The sequence below is a fragment of the Mustelus asterias genome, chromosome 20, assembly GCF_964213995.1.
Source record: "Mustelus asterias chromosome 20, sMusAst1.hap1.1, whole genome shotgun sequence".
NCBI classification, from domain to species: domain Eukaryota; kingdom Metazoa; phylum Chordata; class Chondrichthyes; order Carcharhiniformes; family Triakidae; genus Mustelus; species Mustelus asterias.
Window position 1 is genome coordinate 62972293 of NC_135820.1, and position 17228 is coordinate 62989520.

At 44.4% G+C, this 17228-nt stretch overlaps 1 protein-coding gene across 5 annotated transcripts in view; it reads left to right on the forward strand.

The window, feature by feature from the left end:
- The window catches only part of dlgap4b (discs, large (Drosophila) homolog-associated protein 4b), a 219861-nt gene that overhangs the window by 165379 nt on the left and 37254 nt on the right, over positions 1 to 17228 (forward strand). The window contains exons 1-2 of one of the 5 annotated variants that reach the window (XM_078236687.1): positions 5349 to 5478; positions 12274 to 12391. The exons of 1 other annotated variant lie outside the window; for it this stretch is intronic. In XM_078236687.1, coding sequence (XP_078092813.1) covers positions 5389 to 5478; positions 12274 to 12391 — 208 coding nt within the window. In that variant the 5' untranslated portion in view covers positions 5349 to 5388. Of the gene's footprint in view, positions 1 to 5348; positions 5479 to 12273; positions 12392 to 17228 lie in introns of those variants that run through there. 3 more of the 5 variants (XM_078236686.1, XM_078236688.1, XM_078236689.1) reach the window with 3 other exon arrangements.

The window sequence follows — 17228 nt, forward strand, 5'->3', positions numbered from 1 at the left end:
GTGCGCCAGCTGGGCAACTGCACTCAGGGAGAACTGGTGATGCAATGCATTTCTCCTCAGGTTCCTGCATTTCCACAACATAAACATTTGCTGAAGGCATACCAACCGTTAACGACAACGTTTAAAATTGCAATGGAAACAAAATTCACCCTTACTATCACATTGAACCTGCCTGCTTTGCAAGGTTTGGAAATGCTCGAAAGTTCAAAAGTTCAGATGGCTCATAAATCATGAAGGTGAGCCTAGTGATTGAGGGACTAATATTGACCAGGGTTTTGGCAGGCAGATGCGGCGGGTGGGGAGGTGGATCAGCTAAGGGAGGAACAGTTGTACTCTGTTGCTGAATTTCTGAAAATTCTTTGCACACTAGATTTAATGCTACAGATTCTGAAAGTTTCCAGTCTTGACTGAAGGTGACAGGATCCAAAGATTTCCAATTAAACTTGTAACCTCTGTAAACAAATTGCAATCCCCTCACCTGACCACGACCCCCCCCCCCCCCCCCCCCCCGCCGACTACAGTTTAATTTGTAAATCATGAATCAGAGCTGTCATTATGCAGTTGCTATCGATAATTCTTTTTTCATTCGTGGGACATAGGCGTGGCTGGCTGGCCAGCATTTATTGCCCATCAGCAGTTGCCTTTGTTCAGAGAATCAACCACACTGCTGTGGCTCTGGAGTCACATGCAGGCCAGACCAGGTAAAGACTTCCTTCCCTAAAAGATATTAATGAACCAGATGGGCTTTTCCGACAACCGACAATGGCTTCGTGATCATCAGTAGATAGTTAATTCCAGATTTTTAAAATTTGAATTCAAATTCCACCATCTGCCCTGATGGGATCCAAACTCAGGTCCCCAGATCACTAGCTGAGTTTCTGGATTAATAGTCTAGCGATAATTCCACTGGACCATCGCCTCCCCAGCTCATCCACTCTTCTACGTCGAGCACCATCATATTATCTGGGGACATTAGTTTGCTAAGTGTTATTCAGGACGTACTATAATATTAACTTATGAAGTCACAATTTGTTTAGCTGGATTGGGGATTGTAAAAACAAAAAGACAGATTTGTTCAATAGCCTGCACATAATCATATATATTATTTTCCTTGGATAAACCATCTGGTTTGATATTGTTCCATGACAGTATGTTATTATTTTATACAACTACTAGGAATAAAGGAAACAAGAGTCTAATTTGTACGATATGTCTAGCCGTTTAGCTGTTTACCTGCAGGAAGTAGGAAATACGTGTAGTAAATAATCTGTGGCTAACTCTGGGTGTCCTTTGCCAAAGTTCCTCAGGCTTTGTTTGGGAAAGATTCCAAAGTAAAATATTGTTTGCAAGGTATCAGGATATTTTTACCTGTTGCACTGGTACACTTTGTACGTGGGACAGAACACAAATTTTTATTTGCCTAGTTACAGAGGTTAGATTAAGAATTCGATTGTCAGACAAATTGGTGATGCATATGGAAAAAATGTTTAAATTAATAGGGCTATGCAATCATTGTTATGTTTGAACACAGGAAACACCTCATACAAAAAAAGTATAGCCAATGCTTGGCTACCAGCTGTCCTGACTCTTTTCAGGAATGTGGCACTTTTTACACTCTCTTTTGTGAGTTCAATTTTCCAAAGACAGCTGGGCAATCATTGTTACCTGCTTAATTGCACAAATTCAACCCCTCCATCTCCTAGCTTTCACTCCGCCATCTCTCTTCCGCTGTCTTCAGCTTCCTTCTTTCCCTCACCCCAGCTTCACCTCTATCTACTTTAGGGTCATTGGAAGTCAGTAGGGTCCACAGTGTGGGTCAGGGGAAAATGCAGACACTGCCCTTTTAGGAACCACATTACCCAGGATCCCAACATCCAACAGGATTCTGACGTGCCAACAATGATTAGAGCAGTAAACAAAACACTCCCAGGTGGTTGGGTTCTTGGGAGTAACATCCCACAGTGAGATGTCGCACAGGCATTTCTTGCAAATTTCTTTCGAGCGCACCCCAGAAGGTTTTGCCTCTTCTGGTGTATGAGTTCCATTGGTGCTGATCATTGCCCAGTACCTCTGCAATCTGCCATTCTGCTTCTGTGAGCCGAGACAGTGAATTCTGGCAGACGACCCAACCATCAGGGGATTGCAGCTGAGGCTCAAACTGTTCTTGCCTGGCAGTCTTACTTTTTCATTGGGTTGACACAATTGTAAGGAGCTTGAAGTCTTCTTTCCAGGTTGAATGCTGTGGAAGCTAATTGTACAGCACCTTTCGCTGCTCCAGCTGCACCAACCAACTCACCGTAGATCAAAAGACATTTGGCTCAGCTCCATGTTAACAATATCAACTAAACCACGAGAGGAAATGAGATCTGCAATTTTGCATCTAATTATTAAAACTAATTTTTAATATATAGTCTGTACATGAATAGAATACACTGTGTGGTTGTGAAGAGTAGGACAGGTTAGATTTTACGATATTCCATTCGCAGTGTGAAATGTCACATGCATATATCATTGCTCAGGTGCAAAGATCAGCCGGCCTCATAGGATTCTCTCTAAGTTTTGTTTTTAAAGTTTATTTATTAGTATCACAGGTAGACTTACATTAAACATTGCAATGAAATTACTGTGAAAATCCCCTAGTCGCCACACTCCGGCACCTGTTGGGGTACGCTGAGGGAGAATTTAGCACGGCCAATGCACCTAACCAGCACAGGAAGGAAACCGGAGCACCCGGAGGAAACCCATGCAGACACGGGGAGAACGTGCAAACTCCTCACAGACAGTGACACAAGTCGAGAATTGAACCCAGGTCCCTGAGCTGTGAGGCAGCAGTGCTAACCACTGTGCCACCTTATTGTATTATCTGTGTTATTTGGAGTACCTCAGTTCTGCCACATGCATGCTGTTTCTGTGCAATATCCTATTTCACTGCTTTCTTTACCTATTCGGTCAGCTGTGGTGGCATTGCAATTAGTAATCCCTGGGGCTGTGCAAACTCTGAACTGGAGCTGTGAGCACACATTCTATACCCATGACTTGAGCTCATCCAAACCTCTGCTGCCTTATCCTCACTCGCATCAATTCCTACCCACCCTTGTTCTCACTGGCCCATATCAGCTTCTGGTCCAAAAGGACCTCAGAGAGTCATAGAATGGTTCTATCACTAGGACTCTAAGGGGCCTTGCAACCCTTCACCCTGTTGAAGGAGCTTTTCAAATACACGTTGTTGTTATCTGTGCAACCCGTACTTTGAACATTGATGTTTGAGGCTCTGCACATATGTGCTACTTCTATTGTAATGCTTGCCTTTGTTATACCTTTAAACTCAGATATCGGAGTCTGTGCATACATATGCTACAACCGTGGTAGTGATGTCTCTGTGCTTGAAATCATAGTGCCTGGGGCTCCACACACAGGTGCAATGTCTGCTACATGCTGACTGTGCTTTGTAGTAACTGAGATCCCGTGTACAAGTGTTACGCTTGTGGTTATTTCCCTGGTCTGTGAGCTCTGCAATCACAAACACACGGAGCGTAGCTTTGGAGAAAAGTCCAATAATCGGCACAGTGGCGAATAATAAATGGGTTGGATAAAAGCAAATGACTGTAGATGCTGGAATCTAAAACAATGAGTTGGGAGGCTGGAAAAATCCAGCAGCTCTGTCAGACAGGATCTGTGGAGGGAAACAAGTGACCTTTAAGCTTCAGATCAGTGAACTTTGGTCAGGACTCAATGGGTCACAATACTGAAAGTTTCCTTTTGATTTATTATTGTCACATTGGAATACAGTGAAAAGTATTGTTTTTTGCGCGATATACAGACAAAACATACCATTCATCGTGGACATAGAGGAGAAGGAGAGGGTGCAGAATGTAATGTTACAGTCAGAGCTAGGGTGCAGAGCAAGACCAATTTAATATGAGGTAGGTCCATTCAAACGTCTGAAGGCAGCAGAGAAGAAGCCATTCTTGAGTCGATTGGTATGTGACCTCAGACTTTTGTATCTTTTTCCCGGTGGAAGAAGGTGGGAGAGAATATGTCCGGGGTGCTTGGGGTCCTTGATTATGCTGGCTGATTATTGCAAGTTTGCTTGTATCGAGGGTAGTGGTGAGGTGCAAGTTTGCTTGGATGGAGGGGGTGGGTGCTTGGACAAGAGGGGTGGGTGAGGTGCATGTTCGCAGGGTGGCATGTTGGCACAGTGGTTAGCCCTGCTGCCTCACAGTGCTAGGGACCCAGATTCAATTCCGGCTTTTGGTTCTCCCCGTTCTGTCTGGGTTTCCTCTGGGTGCTGCGGTTTCCTCCCACAGTCCAAAGATGTGCGGTTAAGGTTGATTGGCCATGCTAAAGTTGCCCCTTAGCATCAGGAAGACTAGCAGGGTAAATATGTGGGGTTACGGGGATAGGGCCTGGGTGGGATTGTGGTTGGTGCAGACACGATGGGCCCAAATTGACTCTTTCTGCACTGTAGGGTTTCTATGATTGCTGGATGGAGGGGGTGTGTGTGCGAGGTGCAGATTTGCTTCGATCGAGCGGTGTTGCATGAGGTGCAGTTTGCTGGGATGGATGGGGGTGGTGGTGGGAGTGAGGTGCAGTTTGCTGGGATGGAGTGGGGGGTGAGTGAGGTGCAGTTTGCTGGGGTGGAGGGGGGGGTGAGTGATGTGCAGTTTGCTGGAGTGGAGGGGGGTGAGTGAGGTGCAGTTTGCTGGAGTGGGGGGGGTGAGTGAGGTGCAGTTTGCTGGGATGGAGTGGGGAGTCAGTGAGGTGCAGTTTGCTGGGATGGTTGGAGGGGGTTGTGTGAGGTGCAATTTTGCTATGATGGATGGAAGTCAGGTGCAAGTTTGCTGGGATTGAGGGGAGTGAGGTCCACGTTTGCTGGGATGGAGCGGGGGGGGTGTGAGGTGCAAGTTTGCTGGGTTGGATAGAGGGGGGTGAGTGAGGTGCAAGTTTGCTCGGATGGATGGAGTGGGGTGAGTGAAGTGCAAGTTTGCTCAGATGGGTGGGAGTCAGGTGCAAGTTTGCTGGGATTGAGGGGAGTGAGGTGCAAGTTTGCTGGGATGGGTGGGAGTGAGGTGCAAGTTTGCTGGAATTGAGGGGAGTGAGGTGCAAGTTTGCTGGAATTGAGGGGAGTGAGGTCCACGTTTGCTGGGATGGGTGGGAGTGAGGTGCAAGTTTGCTGGGATGGAGGCGACACTACAGGTTGCCTTGACACCCAGCCGGGACACAGAGTAGCAATACCGCCGGGTCGGCACGCGCCGCTGGAGTTGCCAGTCCGGCTCGTGCCGCGGACCGAGCCCCGCCCTGGCTGGGAGGAGGAGGGGGGCGTGCCTTCCCCGCCCCGCGCGTCACTTCCTGTCCGTGTGGGTGAGTGAGTGAGCACGCGCGGGCGCCATGGCGGGCTCGCGGCTGGGCGGAATTTTGAGAGTAACGGATGCGCTCGAGACGGCGGAGCCCCCCCTGGGAGACGGACAGCGCCGGCAGGTGAGAGAATAGACCCCCCTCCCCCACACCAGCCTGTCTCCCCGCACCGTGTGTGTGTGAGGGAGTGAATGGGGCGTTCCGGCCGCTCTCTACTCCCCGGCGGCTGCCTCTTTGTACCTTTTCTTTTGTGTTTTATTTCAGGGGGGAAAAAAATCCGATGCCATCTTTTTTTTTAGATACAACTTTTGACATGTGAGTTATGGGCGGCCCCCGGGGTTTAACGGCATCGGCCGCCACCGCCGCTACACTGATGGTGACCCCCTCCTGCTGAGGGAACCGGCGAGCGGATCCAGGAAAACCGGCTGTTTCCAACAGTCAGTCATCCCGCTGACTGTCCCCGGCCGCCGGCTGTTTGTCTGGAGTTCAGCCTCTCCTCCCCACTTTAAATCGGGCCAACTTCACACAGGCGGCGGCGGACAGAGAATTGAAACTAGTGTTGTCAGCTCCCACTTGCCTTGTCTGCATCTCTCTCTGTCTCTCGCTTTCTTTTTCTGTCTGTCTTTTTGTCTCTTTCTCTTTGTCTCTCTTTCTCTTTGTCTCTAGTCTGTCCCTCCTTTTCTCTTTCTCTCCGTCTGTCCTCTCCTTTTCTCTCTTTCTCTCTCCCTCCTTTTCTCTCTCTCCCTCCTTTCTCTCTCTCTGTCCCTCCTTTTCTCTCTCTCTGTCCCTCCTTTTCTCTCTCTGTCCCTCTCCGTTTCTCTCTCTCTCTGTCCCTCCTTTCTCTCTCTCTCTCTGTCCCCCTCCTTTTCTGTGTCTGTGCTTCTTTTTTCTCTAATTCTCTCTCTCTCCCTCTCCTTTCTCTCTCTCTCTGTCCCTTCCCTTTTCTCTCTCCCTGTCTGTCTCTTTCTTTTTCTTTGTAGTTGCCTGTTGTTTTCCTGACCCACTTTTACGTGGCCAGAATCCTTTCTCTTTTTCCCCCATCTCCTTTTTGATCATCCTTTATTTTTCCTCTGGTGAAGTTGTCAGTGATTGCAAGAACACCCACAAGGTTTGTGTTAATTTTTCAGATTCTTTCTCTCTCTCTCTAAACCCCCCCCCCTTGCCAGCCACTCAAAGTTTTGATTCCGCCCAACAGTTAACATGGGTTTTGTTCCCATGTAATTCTTACTGCATGGGAGATCTTTTTTTGATGAATTTGCTGTATGCATGAAGCACTTATAGTAGGCAGCCAGTTGAACACGTAACCGAATCCATTGCCAACATTTTTTTTAAAGTCTCATGGTTTTCCACCTCTTGATTGTAATGTAGGGTGGTGACTGTGGAAGGGTGGTACTTCAGGACCGTAGAAAAGTCCTTCAGCATTTGTTGTACTTTCCTGTGAACAATGAAGTACAGTGTGTGCAGCAGCCTGAAGTCACGATCCAAACATTTTTGCTGAAATGATAATGTAGGAGTTTTTGGAACTGTTTGTGCTTGCATGTTTTTGTAATACATTGGTTTCACTTAGCATTTGGGGATGGTCAAGGTTTGATGTTTATGCAGAGGAACATATTCACCCCAGAACTTTACGTACTATTCCATTGAAATCCCTCTGGTTCTGCACAAATCTTTCAGTACTGATGCATTACAATGTTGAGTGTTCCCCAACTTGATTGCTGTATTTTCAAGAGCCTTTTCTCTCGTTCACCAGTCAGCAGAGCATCTTTTAAAGAACTTCCTGTGGTAATGGTGGCAGGAAGAGAGAGAGCATCAGAGCTCATGGGTGGATGTGGCAAGGCTGATTTTGAGTTGAGCAGCAAGTAGTAAACACAGATTAATGTAATCTGGTTCAATGTGGGGGTGAATCCTGCAGTTTGTGCAAAGCTGATTATGTAAATTAGGAGTGAAATTCTTATACTTGCTGAAACAATAGGTTTTGATTGTGGTAATTTGACGATACAGCCAAATACCACAGATAACATTGTGACTCTCAACAAATTTTTAAAAACCTGGCCAGGTTAGCATGTATCTATCATAGCTTTGACAAAGTTGAACTGATAAAAGTTAATTCTTCAAGAGAGTGGACTGTGACAAAGAATGCAGTCGTGGTACCTATGGTTGTGAGTACTCTTTTTTGTTTAAATATAAGTTTCTGAATCATTTGCTGAATGAATGCTGGCTGAGCAGTGGGTGATGAGACATTCTGTATGAATGCAAGGCTGTCTTGGGCCACTTTGTGAACATGATGGTAAGTGTTCAGTGTTGTCAAAACAAGTTTTCTTTTTAAAGTGTTAGTGTGTATTCCCCCTCCTATTTGAATCCCTCACCTGAGCACACTGTAAACCTTCCAGTTTTTTGAACAGCAGCCCAATCAGTTATTATCAACCAGCACTTCTTGCACTTAACTGAACTTATTCTTGCCTTAAAACTTTTCATGAATACCTCTTCCTCCAGATTAAAGCCATTTCTATGGGAACCCACATGTTTCCAGCTAAGCTGGAAAGTCAGTCCCATGTTATGTTCCAGTCTTTGTCAAGAGCCTTTGCCATTTTGCCTTCTGTTTCTTCCCTCTAACGTTGAGAGTTTTATATGCCTTCAGTTTCCCATCCAACCCGCCTCCCTTTCTCATCTATCCAGCTGTAGCCAGAGAATAACCTGTAATGCCTTCTATTCCTGTTTCTGCATTGTTGTTTCTCTCGACCCCCAAGGATCTATTCTTGGCTGACTCCTATTTATCACCTACATGCTGTCCTCCGTGACATCACCTGAAAACACATCAGGTTCCACATGTACACTGCCAACACCCAATTCAAATTTGCACTACCTCTTGATCCTTCTCTGATTTGTCCCATTGCTTGCAATACTCGATGAGCAAAATTTCCTCTGACAATATTAGGAAAGAGAAGCGAAGTCTCCTGCCACAATCTGTTCCCTCAGCCATCTCCATGGTAACTGAGGCTGAAACTGACCATTTGGAACCTTGGGTTTCTTTTGTTCATTCTTTCATGGGATATGGGTGTCGCTGGCAAAACCATTTGTTGCCAATCCCTAATTATCCTTGAACTAAGTGGTTTGCAAGACCATTGCAGAGGACAGTTGAGTCAACCACATTGGTATGGGTCTGGAGTTGCATGTAGACCAGACTATGTAAGGATGACAGATCTGAAGGTGGCAGGACAGGATAACAGGGCAGTTAAGGCATACGGAACACTTGTTTTTATCAGTTGTGGCATAGATTATAAGAGCAGGGAGGTTTTGTTGGAGCTGTAAAAATGTTTGGTTAGACCAGCTGGAGTAGTGTGTGCAGTTCTGATCGCCTCACTATAGGAAGGATGTGATGACACTGGAGAGGGTGCAGAGGTGATTCACCAAGATATTGCATGGGATGGAGCATTTGAGCTATGAAGAGAGGCTGGATAGGCTCGGGTTGTTTTCTTTAGAGCAGAGGAGGCTGAGGGAGGACCTGATTGAGGTATATCAGATTAAAGCTTATTTATTAATCACAAGTAGGCTTACATTAACACTGCAATGAGGTTACTGTGAAAATCCCCTAGTCACCACACTCCAGTGCCTGTTCGGGTACACTGAGGGAGAATTTAGCATGGCCAACATACCTAACTTTCTGACTGAGGAAACCCATGCAGACACGGGGAGAACGCGCAAACTCCACACAGTGACCCAAGACGGAAATCAAACCCGGATCCTGGCGCTGAGAGGCGGCAGTGCTAACCATTGTGCCACCCGCACATTTTGAGGGGTGTGGATAGGCAGCAACTGTTTCCCTCAATTGAGGGGGCATAATTTTAAGGTGAGGGACAGGAGGATTTAAGGAAATGTGTGGCGAGTTTGGAATGGACTGCCTGGGAGGGTAATGGAGGGGGTAAACCTCAACTATTTAAAAAGTATGTGGATGAGCACTTGAAAGGCCGTAACATTCAAGGCTATGTGTCACGTGCTGGAAAGTTAAAAGTAAAGTTTATTTATTAGCCACAAGCAGGCTTACATTAACACTGCAATGAAGTTACTGTGAAAATCCCCTAGTCGCCACACTCTGGTGCACAGAGAGAATTTAGCATGGCCAATGCACCTAACCTGCACATCTTTGGGCCTGTGGGAGGACACCGGAGCACCTGGAGGAAACCCATGTGGACATGGAGAGAACATGCTAACCACTGTCTGAGAGTACAGTTTTTTGTTAGAGCAGACTTGATGGGCTGAAGAGCCTCTTTGCGACTATATGACTCTACAGTCAAAATATCAGGAATGCTGGAAAACTGAAATAAAAAATAATGGAAAAGCTCAGCAGGTGTGGTAACATCTGTGGAGAGGGCATGTTAACCTTGAAGGTCGCTGACCTATCATCAGAATTGGAGAAAAATAAGAGTTTTTAAGCCAGTAGAAGAGTTGGGGCAGGATTGGGTGGAGGATTTGAGGGAGTAAATAAAAGATTTAATCATGCAGCAGCCAAAGAGATTGGTGATGAATATAGTAAAGAAACAAAGGTTGTGTCTGAATGAGGTGTAACTGGTTACATAACCACCTGAAGGAATAAAGAAACAAGGCAAGCAAAACAGAGAAAAAACACACAGAACAAGATGGAGGCAGCAGTTATGATCTCGAGTTATTGAACTTGATGTTGAGTCCTGAAAGCTGTGGAGCGCTGAGTCGAAAGATGAAAGCAGCAAGATGGCACAATGGTTAGCACTGCCACGTCAGCGCCAGGGACCTGAGTTTGATTCCTGGTTTGGGTCACTGTCTTTGCGAAGTCTGCACATTCTCCCCGTGTCTGCATGCTTTTCCTCCGGGTGCTTCAGTTTCCCCTCCGTCCGAAAGACGTGCTGGTTAGGTGCATTGGGCATGCTAAATTCTCCCTCCGTATATTGAACAGGCATGGAGTGTGGCTACTAGAGGATTTTCACAGTAACTTAGTTGCAGTGTTAATGTAAATCTACCTGTGACAAATAAATAAAGGTGCTGCTCAAACTTCATAGGAACACTGTAGCTGGCCATGGGCACAAAGGTCAGCATGGGAGCAAGGAGAATTAAAATGAGTTTAGAAGCTTGTCATTTGAACAGAGATGATCAGCAAAACAATCACCCAGTCTGTGTTTGGTCTCCTCAGTGCAGAAGAGAGGATGGGAAATATCCATCCCTTAAGGGCATTTGTGAACCAGATGGGTTTTTACAACAATCACTGATAGTTTCGTGTTCATCGTAACTGAGACTAGCTTTTGATTCCAGATTTTATTGATTGAATTAAATTCCACCGCCTGACATAGTGAGATTTGAACCCACATCCCCAGATCTTTAATTTAGGTCTCTGGATTACTAGTCCAGTGATATTACCATTGTCGCTTTCATTCCAATTTCCAACTCAGTTTCTCTGCACATTCTTGTGCAAGTGCTAGTCGTGCAACATCTTCGTACACACAAGTAAAAAAACTATGGGTGCTGGAAATCTGAAATAAAAACAAAGCTCAGTAGGCCTGATAGCATCTATGGAGAAAGTTAATATTCAGCTACATGTGCTGCTTCCTATAAGGACTTATTCCACTCTCCTCTGGACAGACCTACCATAGGACCCTTGTAAAGTGCAGGAGGAGACCAGTCGGTCCATCAAGACAGCACTGGCTCTCTGCAAGAGCGTCTTATGTAGGCTTACCACCACTCATTTCCCCCCCACCACCACCTCATAACCCCATGCATTTACCACAGCTAATCCATCTAACCTACACATCTTGGACCATTAAGGGGCAATTTAGCATGGCCGATCCACCTAACCTGCACATCTTTGGACTGTGGGACGAAGTCGGAGAAAACTCACACAGACCTGGCAAGAACATGTAAACTCCACGCAGTCACTCAAGGCCGGAATAGAACCTGGGTCCTTGCGTTGTAAGGCAGCAGTGCTAACCACTGCTGCCCTCAACCCATTGCCACTCTTTGGCTTTGTCACAGTAACTCTTGTCATTTAATATCTCCTGCCTTCCACCTTGTGGCAGATCATCCCTCTTTTTCCTAGCCTACCCCCACCCATTTTTACTTGGAGATTACATATCTAACCTTTCCCAGTTCTTATGAACAATAATCAACCCACATCGTTAACTCTGTGCTCTCTCCACACTGGTTGCCAGGCTTCCTGAGCATTTTCTGCTCATTTCCTCCCATTTGCCTCTTCCTATATCATAGTTCAGAGACCCAAATATTCCTGTGTAAGACAATTTCTGTATACTTTTAAAATAGTAAGTAGTACTTGCTGTTCATGATGCAGTCATCTCTGCATTTGGGGAAACTAATGATTAGTTGACAACTTTGTTGAAACCTTTGAATAGTCTGCATGTACCTGTCCAAGTGACCCCTTTCTGCAGATGTTGGCCAATCCTCTTGTGTGTTCCAGCATTTGCTGTTTTAGCTTCACAGTATTTATTAAACAGTTTCTAGTTCTTTTTAATCTGAAATTACATGGAACGTACTGCACAGAATTCAGCCATTTGGCCCAACCAGTGCATAGCGATGTCTGTTCTCCACTCTGGCCTGTCACAAATACTGTTCCTGAGAGAGAGAGAATATTGAACACTTGTTAAAATATCACTTACAATGTTCAGACTTATTTTGTAACCCCCAGTGACATGCTGTGTTACACCAGTTATTTCATATCTGAATATCAAGTTCCAACCTGTTTGCATGTTAATTTTTTATTCAAGCTGTTGTCACATAAATAAAATGTACTGATTGGGTATGAATTCAGTGGTATAAAATCATGGTCCAACTTCTGTATGTTTTTAAAAGTTCCAATTACTTATTGCTGCTTTTTAATTAAGGCTATTACTAACCACTGTTAATCCATCTATCGCAATTTGAACATGTAACTAATTTTAGTGGATGGTGTCTGTCGATGGTGGAGGGAGTGACTGTTTATTCCGGTGGATGGGGTGCCAATCAAGTGTCCTGGAAGACGTTGAACTTCTTGACTGTTGTTGGAGCTGCACTCATCCAGGCAAGTGGAGAGTATTCCATATGTAGATAGTGGATGTGCTTTGAGGAGTCAGGAGGCGAGTTGCTCTCTGTAAAATTCCCAGCTTCTGACCCAGCTCTTGCTATGATATTTATTATATGACTGGTCTGGTTCAGTTTCTGGTCAATGGTAAGCCACCCAGGGTATTAAGTGTGGGGGATTCAGCAATGGTAACGCCATAGAATGTCATGGAGCAGTGGTTGGAATTTCTATTGTTGGAAATGGTCATTACCCGGCACCTTACACAGCCCTATCCTCAATCCTGCGCATTTACCATGGCTAATCCACCTAACCTACACATCTTTGGAAACTATGGGCAATTTAGCCTGGCCAATCCATCTAACCTGTATAAAAGCAAATTATCGCAGATGCTGGAATCTGAAACCAAAAGAGAAAATGCTGGAAATTCTCAGCAGGTCCGACAGCATCTGTAAGGAGAGAAAAGAGCTGACATTTCGAGCCCAGATGACCCTTTGTCAAAGCCACCTAACCTGTGGGAGGAAACTGGAGCACCCAGAGGAAATCCACAGAAAACGTACAAATTCCACACAGGCAGTCACCTGAGGCTGGAATTGAACTCAGTCCCTGGTGCTGAGAGTCAGCAGTGTTAACCACAGTGCCATTGTGCCGCCCACTTGTTATTTGCCATTTATCAGTCCAAACCTGAATATGGACATGTATTGCTTCAGTATCTGAGAAGTTGTGAATGGTGCTGAACATTGCAATCATCAATGAACATTCCACTTTTGACCTTATGGTAGGAAGGTCGTTAATGAAGCAGCTATGGATGGCTGGGCTGAGGACACGACCCTGAGGAACTACTGTAGTGATGACCTGAGACCAAGATGATTGATCTACAAGGCGCAAGTAGGAAGTGTGGTGGAATACTTTCCATTTGCCTGGATAAGTACATTTTCGCCCACAGCCAGAACAATCTGGGACAAAGCAGCCTGTTTTACTGACTTCCAGCCCATCACCTGGAAGGTTCACTCCCACCACTACTGATGTACAGTGGCTGCAGTATTATACACCAAATGCATTTCAACAACTCCTCAAACCTTCCACAGCATCTTCCAAACACACAGCCTCTCGCCACCTAGAAGGACTAATAGACATATGGGAGCATCACCACCTGCAAGTTCCCTTCCTAACCTCTCACCATCCTGACTTGTAACTGCATCATTCTTTCACTGTCACTGGGCCAAAATACTGGAACGTCCTCCCTAACAGCACTGTGGGTATACATACCCTACAAGGACGTAGCAGTTCAAGAAGGCCAGCACCTGCTCCATGGCAATTAGGGATAGGCAATAAATGCTGATATAGCCACTGGTGCCCATGTCCCGTGAATGGATACATTTTTAAAACGATAAAGTCACCATAGTCCCAGATGGCCATAAGCTGTCGTCCCCTTGGAGGGGGAGAGCTGACTGGTGGTGATTTAACCTGAGGATCAGTACACTTCAAGTGAGGAACAAAGTTGAGAAGGCAAGGCCTTCATGAATAGCCTCAGCCGGCACAGGAATTGAACCCGCGTTGTTGGCGTCGCTCTGCATCACACACCAGTTGTCCAGTCAATTTTTAAAAGGCTTCTTGATAACAGGCCGTTTGACAGCAGATTTGAGAAGCCAACATTTGGCTGCTCGCTAAAAGCCCTATACTCTATGTATGTTGTATTTTAAATGCAATCTTAATCGTGTTATCCATCAGCTGCTCAGATTGAATTACAGATTTCAAACGAGTTCTGCATTTATAAATGGTTTGGGCTCTGGTTCACGATGACACCAGAAAGGCATGAATGATTTCTGGCCCTGTGCCTCACTGCCCACTATCTCATATTCTTTAAAAGCTTAAACAAAAAGCAGCACTTCTTGAAGTGGCAATTGATATTTAAGAAGTTCTGATTGCTTGTGCGATTAATTCATTACTTGATATGGTGTTGAGGTTAGCATGTTTGTCCTTTGCAAAGATTTAGCAGACTGGTGTAGTAAGCAAACGAAGGAGTCTGCTATAATTGGCCTCCGTGGTTGGGGCATGTAGAAATCAGCTGTGTTTTTGACTCGTGGTTTCTACTTTGTTACTTGCGTGAGAGAATATATAGGGTTGGATAATGGATTGCAGGAAAAATGAAGCTTTGTCATGGCTAATTGTCTCACAAACAACATAAATGGCCAGATCTCTGTTATTTGGCAACCTGGATTGGGTTTATCCTGTTTTTCTCTGCATCGGACGTAGCTGGGCAATTTTGTACATTATGTAAATAGATCTAGTTGTACTAGAATAGTTTAATTAGGGGCACAACTAGTTCCTGAGCAGAGGTCAACAGCCAGGATGTTGTCAGGGCCAGTAACATTTGTTGTGTTAACTATTTGTTTTGGAGTCCTATTTTAATTTGTCTGCACTTTTTAGATGTACTTATGGTATGGATTGAGTCTTTTACTTTATAGAAGGCATTGCTTTCAGTTCTTTTCAGTGATCTATAATCTCTATTGTGCATCATTATGCTGAATTTCAGGCTAATGTATGTGTGAGAATGGTCCCTGATACTGACCTCTGGGCAACAACACTAATTACGTTCCTCTAATCCAGAAAGTCTGTTAACCACTACTATCTCCATTCTGTCCTTTAGCCAACATGCTGCTGCGTTTCCTTTATACCATGCGCCCTAATATTTTAAGCGAGTCTCCTTGGCCATATTTCATTAAATTCTTTCAAAATCTTCAAAGCAAACGTGGTATTTCTTCTATCAAAACATTTTAACTTTTTGGTAAATTTGAGATTGCCAGACGTGATTTGCTTTTCATATATTCATGTGGGATGTTGTTTATTAATCCATCTCTTTTTAGGTTAGTATTTGGTACTTAAAAATGACTCTATATTGATAAAGACGATGGCAACAGGTTCTCTTAATTCTAAATTACAATATTTTATAATGCTTCTTGAGTTTTCTTTTCAATTCTCAATACATATGTCTAAAAATAGATTTTAATCCTGAAGATGTGCTTGAAGTTACAGGTCTATTGTATTTGTAAATATAGCATTTCAGTACAAGTTCAAGAGCCAAAATATGTTTGAGTTTTAAGCCTTGTTTCTTTCCTATAAATCCTCAGTGAATGTTAAGGCTTTTTAATCATTTGTATGTGGAAGAAAAAGCTATTTGTGGGAGATCATTGTTCTTTGTTAGTGATTAGCTTTTTATGAACATCTTACTGGAGATGTTAATGAACTGTGGTGAATATAAAAACTATCACAGCAGGGAAGCGACTTGAGCAGATCCTTATGGCAGCTTTACTGTAATTAGAACATAATAGTGCTGGAAACCTAGATCCTCTTTCCTATCAGTTTTTGTGATGAAACATAATAGAACTAACTTTTTTCATAGAGTAGTCGTTCCACAATGGATATCTTATTCCAGTCTATAGTGAAAGTAACATTTCTAGCTTATGTTCTGCTTAAAAGTCCAGTGAAAATCCAGAATTTAAATCTTTTGCCCCTCTTGTGTGCATCTAGTATTGGAAGCTTTAGTGAATGGTTTATAATTGTCAGCACCCTATTTGTGCTGCAGGTTGCCAACCTATGCCTCCAGTTTCTCTTAAAACATTAAAAGAGCTTTGCACCAGTTAGTTCAGTGGACCCTGTAACCATTCAGGCAGCTTGGTTTTGCTATGGCATTATGTTCTATATCGTGTCAAGTGCAGAAAGTCTGAGACCCCCCCTCTCCTACCTCTCACTATTACGCTTGGTGTCAGATTGGCACCAGGGTCCAGAGTTATATCAGCACTTTTTCATCATTGTGAAACAGAAACTGCTTCGCGTTGATGCTGATCTGTTGGTCTAATTGTCCTTGTGTAAGCTTCTACAAAGAGTTCTTTGGGATAGAATTATTAGTTGCGTGGAAAAATGTGGGTTGAGCAGGAAGAGCCAGCATGGATTTCTAAAGGAAAAGTTGTGTTTAACTAAGTGGTGTTTTTTGACAGAATTGATTAGGGTAATGGTGTTGATGTGGTATACATGGACTTTTCCAAGACATTTGACAGTGCCACATAAACTTGAAGAGTTATAGCTTGTGGAATAAAGGGGACAGTAGCAATATGGATACAAAATTGGCCGAGTAATAGGACAGTGATGGTCAATGGATAGTTTTTGGGTAGGAAGAAGTGGAGTTCCCCAGTGTTTGTTTTTGGGGCCCTTGCTTTTCCTGATGTATGTTTATATTCTAGATCTTGCTGTGCAGGGGGCAGTTTCAAAGTTTGTGGATGACACAAAACTTGGAAGCATTGTAAACTGTGAGGATGACAATTTTGAAATTCGAGATTGGTGGACTGGGCATCTATGTGACAGATGAAGTTCACCCAGAGAAGTGTGAGGTGATGCATTTTGGTTGGAAGAACATGGACAGACAATATGAAATAAAGGATACAATTCTTAAGGGGATGCAAGAGTAGCAGGACTTGGGTGTATATGTGCATAGATTACTGAAGATAGCAGGAAAGGTGGGCGTGTGCGCCACTAATACAGGGAGGGGGGGGGGGGCAATAGAGAAGCCTACCTATACGTATGGAAGTGTGGACCGCTTGCAGGCATATCTACAGCTGCCGTCTGATCTGCAATTCCCTAGTGAACTGTTCCTTGCAACTATATCGATTGCCATCTTTTCCACTTTTTCTCCCAATATTCTCTCTGCTTGGGATACTGAATAACCCCTAGTATTAAGTGTATTTTAGCTCAGGCTGCAACTTTAAAGCTTGGGGCTCACCTCCTGTTGACTTGATCCTGATCCCACCAAGTCTTATTAAACCGTTTTTTTTCTTGTTTTCCC